At 44.9% G+C, this 16,724-nt stretch overlaps 1 protein-coding gene across 2 annotated transcripts in view; it reads left to right on the top strand.

Annotated features, from left to right (window-relative positions):
• The window catches only part of SMTN (smoothelin), a 259,947-nt gene that overhangs the window by 220,003 nt on the left and 23,220 nt on the right, over positions 1-16,724 (top strand). For both annotated transcript variants that reach the window (XM_030220282.1, XM_030220283.1), the window contains exons 12-18: positions 1,014-1,089; positions 3,831-3,998; positions 8,852-8,914; positions 9,832-9,892; positions 14,090-14,260; positions 14,373-14,496; positions 14,595-14,746. In XM_030220282.1, the coding sequence (XP_030076142.1) occupies positions 1,014-1,089; positions 3,831-3,998; positions 8,852-8,914; positions 9,832-9,892; positions 14,090-14,260; positions 14,373-14,496; positions 14,595-14,746 (815 nt within the window). The remainder of the gene's footprint in view (positions 1-1,013; positions 1,090-3,830; positions 3,999-8,851; positions 8,915-9,831; positions 9,893-14,089; positions 14,261-14,372; positions 14,497-14,594; positions 14,747-16,724) is intronic.

Genomic DNA, 16,724 nt, shown 5'->3' with positions numbered 1-16,724 from the left:
TGCACGCTCCTTTTAGTAAAACTGAGCACGCAGGATGTGAGGGGGAACAGAGAGCAGGGCAGGCAGCATGGTGGTGCTGGACAAGGCTTCAGCTGGCGGGGGTTAGGGACCCTTGCCAGCAAAACCAGAGACCCGGAGGAAATTTTTTGGGGGGAGGGGGGCCCGGGCCCCTGTGGCCCCATGTAGCTACACCGCTGTTACACCCTGCTGGTCTAGTGAGCAACTCTACCTCTAGATATCAGTGTGTTGCAGAGAGGCCCTGTTCATGATCCAGTGCCTCGACTGGGGACAGAGGCCCCCGATGCTCAAAGCTCCAGTGCTAAAGCTCCAGCACCCACCCCATACCGCGGGAAGAATGCAGAAACAGAACCCTCCAGTGCTCAGAGCTAATGGCATTTAAATTATATACACTGTATGAAACTAAGGGGGAGGGAACGTGCCTGGCACATGCCCACAAGAGTTTCGCAGTAAGCACAGATGTCGTGTGCATTCGCCAGGTAAACCCGGAAGTGAAACGCACATTGGCGCTGTTCTTCTGCACCTTTAAATATAAGCTTTACATGTTTTGTTTTGTTTTTCGCTTGAAAGGCTTGTTTTTAAGCGCAGAAACGGGCGTTATTGTGTGCTCTCACTTTCGGATTTGCTCGAACCCGCAGCCATTTGTTTCTCAGTACCAGCGCTTAAGAGGCTTGCACGGGTTTCCTTCTGCTTCCAGAACAAATCAAAACTGGCAGATTTTAAGCAGAAAATCATAAGAAATGCTGTCTTCAACCCCCCCCCCCCCCCCCCCCAACACAGGTCTCTAGCGTTAAGAGCAGGGTTTGTTTGTGTGTTTTCTGCTCTAAAGCCCTCTGAGAATACCGTGCAGATTACCACTGGCACTACTCCAGCACTAAGTGACCCTAATGTTGTCATTAAGTTCTGAGCATCGGGGCCAGAGACGGGCACAATGCTTAATTCGGGGAAGGGGGGGGGGTATGTCATATAAATACTCACTGTTTGTTTTTCTCTAGCTGGATCAGACAACGGATTTCGAAGAGAGACGGATAATTAGAACTGCAATGAGAGAGCTGCGACAGAAAAAACGAGGTACACCGCCCTATGTTGTAGTTCTCTGATTTAAGCCGACTCTTCGCTCGCCCGTCTCGGAATGCATCACCCCTGCCTTTGTAGGAGCCGGATAATCTCAGGACTTGTATATATCGTTAGCTCATCTGCTCTTTCCTCTTCTGAAGGTTTGGTTTTGACCCATGGACTTGGCGACCTCTAACCACGTTTGCAAGTCCGTAGCTCAGGGTCTTCTCGTTTAGTTGCAGATTTCTGGATAGAGCTGGGAAGTGTTTGGGGGACATTCTTTCATTTTGTAGAAGTTAAGAATCCACAATGTGGCCACGTACTGAACAGGGGCGTAGCTACGTGGGGGCATGGGCCCCCACAGATTACGCCCTGGCCCCCTCTACATTTGACGTTGCCACCCCGCCGCCACATTAGGTACCTCGTTTGCTGGCAGGGGTCCCCAATCCCCGTCAGCCGAAGAGTCTTCTTCAGCGCCCTCATGAAAACTTGGGCACATCATTCGATTATGCCCTCCACGTGGAACTGTCTTGAATAAAAAGAAGAGAAATTGCCCCCCCCCCCCCACACTTACTTTCCCCACCTCAACCCAGCTCTGCCGCTTGTCAGCATAGTTGCGAGTATGTGTAAAGTTGTAATGTGTGCAGACTTTAGGCGCATATGAGGGGAGAGGGGACTTTTTAAAAACATTGTTCCACATAGGTAAACAGGTATTTACACACGTAGCTTCGTTTGAAAATGGCTGTTCCACTGTCTAATTAGGATGTCTGGGGACATTGAGATGGGAAGCCCTTCATAAAATAAACACTCCAAAGCAGTGGCGTAGCTATGTGGGGCCATGGGGGCCTGGGCCCTCGTAGATTTGGCCCTGGACCCCCTGCCGATGACCCTCTCGACCCCCCCCCCCCCCCGCCACCAGCCCTCCCCCACCACCGCCATGGGCTACCTTTGCTGGCGAGGGACCCCAACCCCCGCCAGCCGAGGTCCTCTTCTTCCGGCGCAAGGCTTCATTCTGTTTCTATGAGTCTGACTAGAACGAAGCCTTGCGCGGGATTGGGAAGAAGAGGACCTCGGCTGGCGGGGGTTGGGGGTCTCCCGCCAGCAAAGGTAGGCGGCGGTGGGGGAGGGTTGGCGGCGGGAGAGGGGGTCGAGAGGGTCGTGGGCGGCTGGGGGGGTCAAAGTTGGTGGTGGTGGCGGCGGGGGGGGGGTGCTAAAATGTGCCCCCTCACCTCGGGCTCTGGACCCCCCTCCCGCCAAAGTCTGGCTACGCCCCTGCTCCCAAGTCCTCAAATTAAAAACACTTTACCTGTGTAAAAACCTGTCTGAAATGCATTCTGCTTCAGTGTGTCTTAAAGGTGCTTTGAGAGGAGACAGGCCCTCAGCGTAGGTTGGGGGGGGGGGGGGATAGGGTAAAGCCCAGTTTCAAATCTCCACCCTGCAGAAAAAGCAGCTTTGTATGTTCAGGATGGTTTGCTTTGAGAACCGGCATAAAGGTCGCAGGTAAAGAGACTGTATGAGGATGTCCTGACGTTACAGCTTGAAAATCGCCCCCTCCCCTCCCCCTGTTATTCCGGTGATGCTCATGTACATGCGCAATGTTTGAGAAATAATCACAAACCAGGGAAGGAAAATACGCTGCTGTGAAATGTTAATGATTTTCGCTAATGTTTACTAAGGTGCGCGTTTTTAACGCACGTTAAACATAAGTACATATAAGTACATAAGTAATGCCACACTGGGAAAAGACCAAGGGTCCATCGAGCCCAGCATCCTGTCCACGACAGCGGCCAATCCAGGCCCAGGGCACCTGGCAAGCTTCCCAAACGTACAAACATTCTATACAATCAAGCCATTGTGACATCACTAATGAGGTTGGCTCTTATTGGTGGAATGAGCCACTATGACATCACAATAGGTTAAATCACTGCTCTATGTAATAAAAGTGAGCCAAGTAGAGGACATAAGTACATAAGTAATGCCACACTGGGAAAAGACCAAGGGTCCATCGAGCCCAGCATCCTGTCCACGACAGCGGCCAATCCAGGCCAAGGACACCTGGCAAGCTTCCCAAAAGTACAAACATTCTATACATGTTATTCCTGGGATTTTGGATTTTTCCAAGTCCGTTTAGTAGCGGTTTATAGACGCCTTAGCGTTTAACGTGGCTTAACTTTACAGGCGCGTTAGAAATGCTAACACACCTTAGTAAACATATTCCCCTTTATATGCTAATTTTTCCTCTCGAAGGTTCACCTTCCTTTGAAACCACTGTATTATATCTGTGTTTTGCCTTTATAACCCTGAGCACATGTTACAGAATATTTCTTTTGCATGCTCATGAGATTGTTTGGTGAAAATCATACGCTCCAAACTTTTGTTTTTGCTGCTTCTGACATGAAAGCGCTGGTGACGGATACCTGAGGCAGAGAGTTAAGTCGCCTAATCCATCTCTCCTCTGTGGATTTGGGGACAAGCCAACACCACTTAGCATTTAACTGCATCAGTTAACAGAATAAATGCCTCCGTTCAAAATCCAGAAACATCAGTGCATCAAATCGTCTGGCATGATTGGCAACATAGCTGCGTTTGATTTAAAGGAGAGAGGGTCATATTTTTTCCTTTTAAGGTGCGACTGACTGGTATTTGCACGGTGGAATCATCTATCTCTGAGTAGCACAGGGAGAGTGAACCGGGATGAGGAACTCTCGGTTAACTCGGTGGACTCATTTTCTCTTGCTTTCTCCTTGGCTTTCCAGATCAGCGTGAGAAGGAACGAGACCAGAGGCTGCAGGAGATGAAGATGAAAACGCAGGAGGGGAGGAGAGCAGGGCAAACCACAGAGGCTGCAGTGAGGCAGAGCGAGAAGAGGGCTGGCGGGTCTTCAGTCAACACCATCACTAAAACAGAGCGACTTGTCCACTCAAGTAAGAAACCCCACAAAGGAGTTTATCCTGCAGTCACCGAACTGTATCAGTCTGAAGCCATAACATTTAACGTTCAGCCAGTTAAATGTGTTTTCAGGCACACCTGTGTCCCTGTCCGTATACTGAGCTCATCAGAGAGCGTTTTTCTGGGATGGCCAATGGCCAATGGCTGTTAGTTTTGTGGGAATCAGTTTGTCTAGTTGCAGGCTGGGGAAGAAGAACAGTCAAACTTTAATTTGAGCAAATAGACAATAAGTACATAAGTATCGCCATACTGGGAAAAGACCAAGGGTCCATTGAGCCCAGCATCCTGTCCACGACAGCGGCCAATCCAGGCCAAGGGCACCTGGCAAGCTTCCCAAACGTACATTCTATATATGTTATTCCTGGAATTGTGGATTTTTCCCAAGTCCATTTAGTAGCGGTTTATGAACTTGTCCTTTAGGAAACCGTCCAACCCCTTTTAAAACTCTGCTAAGCTAACCGCCTTCACCACTTTCTCCGGCAACGAATTCCAGAGTTTAATTACGCGTTGGGTGAAGAAACATTTTCTCCGATTTGTTTTAAATTTGCTACACTGTAGTTTCATCGCATGCCCCCTAGGCCTAGTATTTTTGGAACGCGTGAACAGACGCTTCACATCCACCTGTTCCACTCCACTCATCATTTTATATACCTCTATCATGTCTCCCCTCAGCCGTCTCTTTTCCAAGCTGAAAACCCTAGCCTCCTTAGTCTTTCTTCATAGTCTTTCTTTCAGCATCCTGGTTCCAACAGTGGCCAATCCAGGTCACAAGTGCCTGGTAAGATCCCAAAACAGTACAATACATTTTATGCTGCTTATTCTAGAAATAATGGTCTATGGACTTTTACGAACTGCTTTTACCATATTCTCTGGCGACGAATTCCAGAGTTTAATTACACGTTAAATGAAGAAATATTTTCTCTGATTCATTTTAAATTTACTACTTTGTAGCATCATTCCATGCCCCCTAGTCCTAGTATATTTGGAAAGAGTAAATAAACGATTCACGTCTAGCCGTTCTACTCCACTCATTATTTTATAGACCTCTATCATATCTTCCCTGAGCTGTCTTTTCTCCAAGCTAAAGAGCCCTAGCCGATTCAGCCTTTCCTCATAGGGAGTCTCATTTATGCGACATTCTGGATTATCCGACATACCTAGGTGACATCACAGCATCATTAATGAGATGCATGTGGGTTTCGTTCTCTTTCCTAGTGTTGCGTTATTTAAAAGGCAGCACTGCTGGGTAAGATTCTTGGGTATATAAAGCTTGTAAACTCTTGTTACTGTTCCGCTTTTGAAACATGCATTCAATATGCTTCTTTTTCATCCCTCATCTGACTTTTTGATTATCCAGCCACCTGTTGGTCCCATTTACATCGGATAATCAAGACTGTACTGTATTTAAAACAGCTTTGGAGAGCTCTGCTCTTCATTGTATAGTAGAAAGCAGTGGGCTCAGAACCAGAGAAACCAAGATTCAAATCTGCCCTCTCCGACTGGTGCTCCTTGGGCAAATCACTTTTGTCTTTTTCTTCATACTGGATCAGACTGATGGTCCATCTAGCCGAGTATTCTACTTCCAGCAGTGACCAATCCAGCTCACAGGTATCTGGCGGAATCCCAAAGAATAGCAAGATTCCGGAATCCCAAAGAGTAGCAAGATTCCGGAATCCCAAAGAGTAGCAAGATTCCGGAATCCCTAAGAGTAGCAAGATTCCGGAATCCCAAAGAGTAGCAAGATTCCATGTCACCAATCTCAGGGACTACAGTGGTTTTCCCTATTTCTATCTCAATAGCAGACTGTGGACTTTTCTTCCAGGAACTTGTTCATACCTTTTTTTTTTTTTTTATAACCCAGATACTTCCCCCTTCCAGTGACAGGAAAATAGCTCCTGTACTTGTGTGTTATTCACTTTCAGCTCAGATTGGAAAAGGCAAGGTAATCAATTTCTCTAATCAAATCGGATCTCTTGCATTGGTGGTTACTCAAATTGCGAGTAGGGTGGGGGGGTGAAAGGAGAATAGAAGAGAGATGTGCTTTCAAAGGTGAGTGTCGCGCTACCTGAGACAGAGGAAGAGGGTGCAGTGGATTGTTCTAGACACTTGCATAACTTTCTTTAAACCAGGCTCAGTTTAATTCCTAAGGGGGAATTAAAACCGAGTATATCCAGATAGTAATTCTTATAAACGCATAGTTCCAGAGACATCCTTTGGGAAAGGAAATAAATAGAAATAAAACAAAACATAGAAAAGAAAATAAGATGATACTTTTTTTATTGGACATAACTTAATACATTTTTTGATTAGCTTTCGAAGGTTGCGCTTCTTCTTCAGATCGGAAATAAGCAAATGTGCTAGCTGACAGTGTATATAAGTGAAAACATTCAAGCATTACTATGACAGTAAAATAGATACCATTGGAGATTCTACATGGAATGTTGCTACTATTGGAGATTCTACATGGAATGTTGCTATTCCACTAGCAACATTCCATGTAGAAGGCTGCGCAGGCTTCTGTTTCTGTGAGTCTGACGTCCTGCACGTATGTGCAGGACGTCAGACTCACAGAAGCAGAAGCCTGCGCGGCCACATTGGTGATCTGCAAGGGCCGACTTCTACGTGGAATAGCAACATTCCATGTAGAATCTCCAAGAGTAGCAACATTCCATGTAGAATCTCCAATAGTATCTATTTTATTTTTGTTACATTTGTACCCTGCGCTTTCCCACTCATGGCAGGCTCAATGCGGCAGGCAATAGAGGGTTAAGTGACTTGTCCAGAGTCGCAAGGAGCTGCCTGTGCCGGGAATCGAACTCAGTTCCTCAGGACCAAAGTCCACCACACCCTAACCACTAGGCCACTCCTCCACTGTTGCTACTATTTGAGATTCTACATGGAATGTTGCTATTCCACTAGCAACATTCCATGTAGAAGGCTGCGCAGGCTTCTGTTTCTGTGAGTCTGACGTCCTGCACGTACGTGCAGGACGTCAGACTCACAGAAGCAGAAGCCTGCGCGGCCAAATTGGTGATCTACAAGGGCCGACTTCTACATGGAATGTTGCTAGTGGAATAGCAACATTCCATGTAGAATCTATAGAAATCAAACAAAATAAAACATGGAAAAGAAAATAAGATGATACTTTTTTTATTGGACTAACTTAATACATTTTTTGATTAGCTTTCAAAGGTTGCCCTTCTTCGTCAGATCGGAAATAAGCAAATGTTGATAAATAACAGTATATGTAAGTGAAACACCAAAGCATTCCAATCACAGGAAGGGGGCTGGGTGAGTAAGGTGAGAAACAGGGGGAGCAGGGTGGATGAGAGACTGGGAGAGATGGATGGTAGATAAGAGGGTGGCAAAGCAGTAGAATTTTATGGTTTATAATGGGCTAGAAAACCCAGATTGCTGTTAAGTCCTGTCTGGTGGGTGTCAAAATATTTCTTAATTTTAACTTCAAAGGTCTTAGGTTCCTGGATTGTCTTAAAGTTTCCTTTTAGTACTCTCACTATAAAATCATTGGCACACTGTTCTGTTTTTGTAAAGTGCTGTCCTACAGAAGTGACATCCTGGTTGGCACTGGCATTCTTCATATGATGTCTATGTAAATTAAATCTCGTCTTTAGTATCTGGCTTGTTTCTCCAATATAGTACCCTTCTTCACACTTTTTACATTGAATAATATATACCGCATGTGAAGGATTCCATTTTGTTGAACATTTTTCCGTTGTGAATGACTGGGGGATCCTGTGAAATGTGTCGGCACAGTTTGCAGCTAGATGTGTGGGAAGGGAAGAATCTTCCACTTGCGCCTTCTGGTCAATCACATGTGGCTATACATATAACATTGTCATGCCACTAAACTTGTCTGAATGCAAAAATGAATTGCCCAGCTGTGGAGAATTAGGTGGCCCGAAATCTTAATAAAATTACTTGATGCGAGTCTGTAGCTTAGATTTCACCGGCTTTATTTGACCTCTGGAGTCCCTATTGGAGAGATTCTCAGTAGAAGTATTTCTGATCTGTAGAAGAAGGGCTACCTTCGAAAGATAATAAAAAAATGTGTTTAGTCCAATAAAAAAGGTATCACCTTATTCTCTTTTCTATGTTGTATTTTATTCTATTTCTATTGATTACCTCAGCAGAAGTATAAACCCCACTCCCTAGTACCCTACTGCCCCTCTTCTGACTTCTTTCACACCCTTCATTTGAGTTTTGCGTCATTTCTGTGCTCATGCGTCCCAGCAACACAAACATACGTATTAATTCACCAAAGTAGGCCTGTGACACAGAAACACCAACCAATGCTGATATTTTTTCTACCCAGAAAGAACCCCTAATTAGCCAGAAAAGAGACCTAATTTAAACACCTAATGGGCCGATACTCAAAGACTCACGGTAGAGAGAAACTCTACTGCGAATCTAACGCAGAATTATGGGATTGGCATGTTCAGAATAACTAGCGCAGCCCATGTTTCAGCGCACCTTAGTAAAAGGACCCCTTAGAGCCCTGGCCCTTAAAAATCGAAGCCCTAAATGTAAAGTTACTGTGAATTCTGAGGGGGAGGAATTAGGGAGTTTTTCTCCTGGAACATAGTGGCCAAGGAACCCCTGTTCTTGTTCTCTTGCCCGGGAGAGGGGGTTCCCTTTGGTACAGAGCGAGCTTGTTCCTCTGAAGTGTCGGCTAACCAAGGGTGATTGTGTCTGCTGTGAAGCCTTGTCAGCTTGAGAAGCCTGTGGTAGCTTGTCTGTTCTTTACTTTTCCTTCCTTGGTAGTGGTTTAAGCAGAAATAAAAGTCTGATTTAATTCTTTCATTTGCAGATGACGGCAATAAATCCTCTAGAACTACCACCATCGAGTCAAGTTATGTAAAGAGATCTGAAAGTAAGTCCTCAACTTTTTTTACCACTTTAGATCATTTCACATCGGGGCGTAGCCAGACCTCGTGGTGGGAGGGGGCCAGAGCCAGAAATGGGGGGGGGGGGCACATTTTGGTCTGCCCCCCACTGCCTCTCTGCCCTGCCGCTCCTCACCCACTGCCACAGTAAATACCTTGGCTGATGGGGGTCCCCAACCCCCGCCAGCTGAAGCCTTGTCCAGCACCAGCCCCCGGCGCTGCCACATTACCTGCCCTGCTCTGTCTTCCCCTCACGTCCTGCACGCTCCTTTTAGTGAAATTGAGCATGCTGGACGTGAGGAGAAGACAGAGCAGGGCAGGCAATGTGGTGGTGCCGGAGACCGACGCTGGACAAGGCTTCAGCTGGCAAGGGTTGGGGACTCCCACCAGCAAAACCAGGGGCCCAGAGAAATTTGTGAGTGCCCTGGCCCCACGTAGCTACGCCACTGTTTCACATCGATCTCTGAGTAGAGAGAACGCAGCTGCTTGTATCAGGGTGTCAAGCGTCTCATTACAGAATACAGTACAGGATCCATGGGATCTCCAAGGTTGCCTGTCAGTGTGATGAGCATCTCTTGACACAACACTGTGTAGGATCTCAGTGCAGAGGTCTGTGGGGTCTCTGAGCAAAGAGATTACAGCCTCCTGTTTTAGAGACAAGCATCTCATAGCAAAGATGTTTAGTGTACGGTTTATAGACTCCCTTAATGAGGAAGAGACACCTTCCTGACTTAACATTTCAAAGTACAGACACTTAAATAGGCATCACTGTCCTAATGGGGACCCTTCCTGTTTCTTTTAATAGCAGATTCAGCGGCTTCTGGAGAGAGAATCGTCTGGAGAACTCTGTGGCTGAACTACAGCCAGGCTACAATAATACGCTTTTTATTCTCTTTCTTTCTAGATGGCGGCACAGTGGTTCAGACAAAATCCTCCTTCAGTTCCACTTCTAAAAAAGTGGGCAGGTAAGCACTGTGGATCGAATCTCCTGACTCCCCGAATTGTCCTCTGATGATCAGGTCTTTTGGGACTGCCGTTCATCAGCAGGATCTGTGGCGTTTCAAGACTTGGTGAATTTAACGTCAATGCTTTGGCATTCTGGTTAGCTAAACCGTTCTGGCCTGCGTGTTTGTTTATTTAGAAACTTGCTATGCCGCTCCTCTTGGAATGGAATCAAAGTGATTTAATGGACAGCATGGCCTCTCTCGTTGCTCTGTTGCCTTTGGGTTTCATTGCATGAGACTGGATGACTTTGCTGTTTCTGTAATGATTTCCACTTAGCGAGGTTCTTTGTAACATTTTTTCTTTTTCAAACACAAGGACCACATTCATTAAATTACACAGGAGATATATAGACTCAACGCAGGTCTGTGTTTTTTTTTGTGTCTTTTTTTAAATTATTCATTTTTATTGAATTTCAAATGCAAAACAGCAGAGCAATACAACAAACATTTCAGATAACAAAGGAAAATGCCAGACACAGCAAAAGTCATTCCAGCACTCTTTGGTACAAAGTTACACTTTGCAGATTTTCTCGAGATCCTTTGGAATTTCACTGAGCCCGATATCATACAACGCCCCAATCTTGACGCACTTCTGTACTCAAACAGCGTTGCTTTTTACACCTACATTTGAGATAGGGTTTTTTTTTTTAATGTTAAATCTTTTTTTATTGAAAATGCAATCAGCATTGACGTAAACAATACAATGTTTCGTTTTTAACTTTTTTCTTTTTTTTTCTAAGAAGACAGCGAAGGTCGTTACTTTTCGGACTACGGACAAATTGTCACAAGTCTAGAGAACAGTTTAGAGTGATAGAATTTGACATCACTACAGCAAGTGATAAAAGATAGACCAATCCAAACAACATTAGAAGACTCCTGAGGCAGGGCAGTGGGCCGAAACACGGCCGTGTCGAGTCAATGTTGTTGACCAATAAATCTCCTAGACCAGTACAGCATCATCATTCTATTGAGTCATCTTCGCTGTCTCCTTAGAGATTTTATCTCTGTGAGGTTTTTTGTTTTTCTGTATTTCTTTCATTTTTAACTTTAACACGGTTCCAGTTCCGAACTTATCCCCTCCCCAACTCTGTCCCAGAACCTCTCTTAGTATTTTACTTCATGTCAATAATGTTAGTAAAAAAAACACCGAGAAGCACAGCCAACACAAAGATGACGCAATCTGTGAAGAATACAGATTCGCGGGAGACAACAAGACTAATCAGAATTTGCAGTGCCCAGCTTTCCTGTGTCATTAAACCCAAGAGTGCTGGTATAACTTTTGCAATGTCTGGCACGGTACTTTAGCACTTAAGATATGTGCTGTATTGCTCTGTTTTGTATTTGGAATTCATGTTAAATCTGGGTATTAAAAAGTCAGTGAAGAAGCCAGTAAACAAAGCAATGTTTCCTTATTTGTTTCCTAATTGACCCTTCCCAATCTTTTCCAAATACCTTCTCCCCTCCCATATCAGTAGTGAAGTCAAGCGTGTGTATAGTAAAGCCAATCCCAGAATATTGAACCTAGAGCCTGAGAGCAAACTAAATCTTAAGGGGGATGTACAACAGTCCCAGACAACGATCCCTCCCCCTTTACCCCAAGCAACCATCCCTCGCCTTACCCCAAACAGTGAAGAACTATACACCATCCAACAGAACCCCCCCCCCCCCTAAAAAAAAACCCCACTTACAACCTTTCTGTCCATGGATGGCCAAGACATTGAGAATTTAGTGTTACAACCCGGCCAGGATAGAATCAGATCTCCGACTAAAGTAAGAGGGAAAGGGCCTGTATTCTTATGACCTCTTCACCCCAAATAATAGTGACCATCCTAGAATGGAGATCTACCCCCCAGAAGTAACTTGTCATTGAGCAAAAGAAAAAAATAAACCACCGCACATACACCGTACTTAAGCCCTCGGAGCAAGACATACCAACATCCAGTAGTACTTAGAGGTCTGGGAGATAATGAGGAGAGATCGGGCTCCCATATAGACAAAAATTCTTTCTTCCGTTTAAGGGATTTGCGCACAAGGAGCTTTTCCAGGAGCGTATGATGATGGAGCATACTACGCCAGCTCCAGTAGGAAGGAGCCTCTGGTGTTGTCCATATTTTCAGAATGGATTTTTTTTTTCCTGAATAAAGCTGCCTTACGGCTAAGAAGGCGACAACTCCTACTCCCACTCTGCAAACGAAAAACTTGAAATGGGTTTTAATGCTGACAAAACTCTTCATTAAGATGTGCTGTAAGTTTAGTGTTTGCGACACAAATGTGCTGGGAGTAATTTTGCACTAAGCTGAAAGTGCTTCTTCATTCCATTTTAACACCAGCCCTAGAGTTGGCATAATGCTGTCCACCTTCTATCAAAGTAAGTGGAGGTGATAGAAACGTCTGAAAGCATGGGTGCACCACGTTGAGTCCTGGAGCTGGGGATGTGTGTCCAGGCAGGGCCACCGAGAGACCAAGTTGGGCCCGGGGCAAACGATCTTGAGAGAGCCCTCCCCCCCACCCCCCCCACACACACTTATAGTAACATAGTAGATGACGGCAGAGAAAGACCTGCATGGTCCATCCAGTCTGCCCAACAAGATAAACTCATATGTGCTACTTTGTGTATACTTGACCTTGATTTGTATCTGCCATTTTCAGGGCACAGACCGTAGAAGTCTGCCCAGCACTAGCCCCGCCTCCCAACCACTAGCCCCGCCTCCCAACCACTAGCCCCGCCTCCCACCACCGGCTCTGCCACCCAATCTCCGCTAAGCTTCTGAGGATCCATTCCTTCTGAACAGGATTCCTTTATGTTTATCCCACGCATTTTTGAATTCCGTTACCATTTTCATCTCCACCACCTCCCGCGGGGGAGAGCATTCCAAGTATCCACCACTCTCTCCGTGAAAAAATACTTCCTGACATTTTTCTTACCTGGCAGTAGCTTACTGCTTGGTTAGTCTGTCTCCTGCTCCTGTGTGCTGGGTTAATGCGCTAACTTTGCTCTGCTGGCCACGGGTCCTTCTACCTGTTGCATCCCATCCTGCGTATGCGGAAATAGGAAGTACTTCACATAGGAGACGGGACGTGGCCAGCAGAACAGAGTTAACTCAATAACCCTGCACACAGCTGCAGGAGACCAATCCAGCTTTCTGCCTATGCCTGCCACCGTAAGCATAAAGAAAGCAGCTTTTCTATTGCCGTCAGTGGGCCCCACCTTGGAGACAGGGCCAGAAGGAATCTCCCCCACCCCCGCCCCTTATCTTGGTGGCCCTGTGTCCAGGACCCCTTGTCTACTCCTCCTCCCACCCTGCACCCTGATTAAGATGAATCTACCTCCCCTTCCTCTTTTGCTGAGGCAACAGACTTTTCTCTGGGTTAGGGATGCCAGGCTGGACCAGAGAGCCTACAATTCTACAAATATTTAAAAAACAACTGTAAAGTTGGTGTCCTTTTAACTTTTCCTCTGTTTTTAATACACTTTAGTCAGTTTTTTTTTTTAATTTTTAAATTTGTTTTATTGAAAAATAAGGATGTACAAACATATTACCCATCATGTTAGCATATTATTAGCTTACCGTAATGGGCGTTAACGTTTCTTTACTGTGTAAATTAAATGTTGTTAAAAATTAGTGCCCCTATTAACTTGTGCTTTATTACATCAAAGCTCAGGATGATCTCCTTGTTTATAGAACACAGGATTTCCAAGGTTTCTTTTACTGAAGATTGTAGTCGCTATTTCGTACAGGAATTTCCCTAGCACCCATGTTTATCATAGTGTTATCTAAAACCTCAACACATCTTCACCTTCAAACCTTGTGAAGTAGAATCAGTGGGGGGGGGGGGGGGGGGGGGGACAAGTGCTTTTAAGAGTCAGCATGACCCAGAATTCAAAGTTTCAGCAGAAAGTATAGAAATTGCTGCTGTAAGGACTCTGGCTACACAGAATGCTGAAGCAGAGCCAGTAAGATGCAGCTGTCAGGCTTCTTAAGTTTGAGCCTTTAGACATGCAGTTCATGAGTCATAATCTGACTTGTCAGTGTCAGAAAGGAGCAAATCAATTCACTGTTTGGATACATTGCTAACACTGCCATTCTTTGATTGATCTTATCTTCCGACGTGACGTCTGTTACCACACTGCTTCACCTTTTGTCTTTGTCTGTATAGTATCTTTGATCGAGAGGACGATGCTTCATCACGCAGTAGCAGTCTGGCTGCTTTGGAACGGCGTCAGGCTGAGCGGAAAAAGGAGATGATGAAGGCTCAGAACCTGCCAAAGACTTCAGCCACTCAGGCCCGGAAAGCTATGATTGACAAGCTAGAGAAGGAGAGTGGGAGGTGAGTCTGTGGATCAATTTTCCCCCTTTACATTTCTGTTTTCTCAGTTCTGCATTTTAGTCAATTTAAAGATTTTAGCCTCATTCAGTGAGCGATTGTTTCCTTTCTGTAGCCCTTCAAACCCAGCTCTGTCCAGAGTGACTGTCCAGCGTTCATCTAGTTTTGGGGTACCTAATGCCAATAGCATTAAGCAAATGTTGTTGGACTGGTGCAAAACAAAGACTCGAGGGTATGAGGTAAGTCATTTCAAACCTTTCTGGTGGGAAAAGATTGAGAGCGTAATCTGTTACTGGAAATATCTTGCGATCTTATTGGCCCCCTTTTCGTTTTCTAGCATGTGGATATCCAGAACTTTTCATCCAGCTGGAGCGACGGAATGGCCTTCTGCGCTCTTGTCCACAATTTTTTCCCAGAGGCCTTTGACTACGGTCAACTCAATCCGCAGAATCGTCGCAAAAATTTCGACTTGGCCTTCTCTTCTGCAGAGTACGTATTGCCCGATTCCTTTAGGCCTTTCCTGGCCAAGTGTCAATGACCTTGGGTTGAGTCTTGTTGGAATGAATCATGTAATATGTTTGGTGCATGTCAATGTTGTGAAGAACCGAGACCAAGGATCTATTTTTTAGTAAAGGACAGACCAGTACCTCCCAGATGGACGCCTCTTCAGGTACTATTCTTCATCTTTGAAACAGGGAACAACGCATGGGTCCAGCATGTATTAACCCTTTGATATTTGCTTTATTTAGATAAGCATGATGGACTGTTTTCTTGTATGCAAGCAAAATTGTACTAAAATGAGTACTGAATGTGTAAGAAGTCCTCAGTCCAGCTTCAAAACTAAACCTGGTCATTCTTTTTAACACAGGCTTGTGTAGACTAATTATGTGTAACCCATGAGTGTTTGTTGGGCTTCCTTTCATATGGAAACGTTTAGCTCTCTGGTACCCATGAAATTCTCTCGCTCCCCATAATATAAATCTATCAGTGTCATAGGTGTAAGTCCACTTTGTACCATAGAACTGTCATCCCTTAATGTGGATTTGTTTGTCCCATGAATATATATATATATTTGTCTTTTAACGTGTTTTATTCAAACTCATCTGCATTAAATAAGTCATCCATTAATGTTAAATATTTGTTAGTTGATGAATGTAGATGTCTTTAATGGGAAGATGATTTAAGAAGATTAGAAGGTCTGATGTCCTGTTTCAGATGCCAAGACGCTCGCTGGAGGGCAGGAGTCTTGACGCTGAAGATCAGGGGGTAATGTTACGGTATAAGCACTTAAGTTTCATCAGAACTTCATTAGGCAATGTGTATAGGATGAGAATCGCATGCTGGGCGGATGGAACTGAAGCTCCGGTGCAAATAACTAATCTCCAGCTGGCCTCTGAAGAAATGCTTCATCTCAAGATTTTCAGAGGGCCTGAATTAATAATGAGGAAAGAGATGATACCAGTAGGATGGCTTCTTCAGCTAGTCTCCCTTCCCCTCATTTCTTCACTCTTCCAAGTCTGTTTCTGCATCTCTGCAGCTTTCATTTCATCCTTTTATTCTAAGGCAGCCCAAAAGCTCATTAACCTTCAGAGGGTTTGATCTGTCCTGTAGAGTGACAGACCTTTCTGATTTAAGAACACCAAGGTCCGTATTTTCAAAGGGCTGTTTGTTTTTAGATGTCCATAATCCCGGATTTAGATGTTCATGTGGCATGAAAGTCTAAATCCCGATTTGACAAAAGCCAGGATATGAACGTTTAGAACCTAAACATGTTCTAATGGCAAAGGGGCTCGGTGTGGGTGGGACTAGGGTAGACCCAAAATGCAGATGCCCATTCCCCGTTTATGAATTTTTACGTCCAAATAGATGTACGTTGGCATTTAGACCTGTTGCCCGAGACATCCAGATTTCAGAAAAATGCTATAATGTAGCTACTTGAGCGATTAGGGGAAGGTCACTTCTTGCCTTCCCAGTAGATGCTGTCTCTCCCCTCCCCTCCCGCCCCCTCAAAAAAAATGGAAATAGGCAAGGGATACCCGGTCTCTTGGAGAGCTTCGGGAAAGTTAGAAATCTGTTTTTAAATTGGCTAAGATAAATCTTTCTTCAGCCACTTAGACAATCATTTTGTTAGTTAAGGACGTAAGTGTTCCTGTCCATAATTTTAGATGTTCAAGTTTCTAAAATGAGTGCCCCTTCCTGCCACACACAGCACATGAACGTCCATGTCACCATGGATTTCAGCACAGGGTCTCGATCAGCAGATCCTGTACTCAAACACTAGCAGAACTTGAGATGTCTGAATTCCAATTTGGACGTCCGTTCTAAGATGCTGCTTTAACGTTGTACAATCTAGGAAAGTTTTTTAGATTTATACTAAAGAGCTCATTACCGAAGAACCCTTCGTAGTATGTTGTAGAGAGGTAGAGAATGCCAGCGGGGATTTATAGAAGGATTATCATGTTTAGAG

The sequence above is a fragment of the Microcaecilia unicolor genome, chromosome 11 (assembly GCF_901765095.1).
Source record: "Microcaecilia unicolor chromosome 11, aMicUni1.1, whole genome shotgun sequence".
NCBI classification, from domain to species: Eukaryota; Metazoa; Chordata; class Amphibia; order Gymnophiona; family Siphonopidae; genus Microcaecilia; species Microcaecilia unicolor.
The sequence above is the reverse complement of the archived record's forward strand: the minus strand, read 5'-3'. Positions and strand labels throughout refer to the sequence as shown.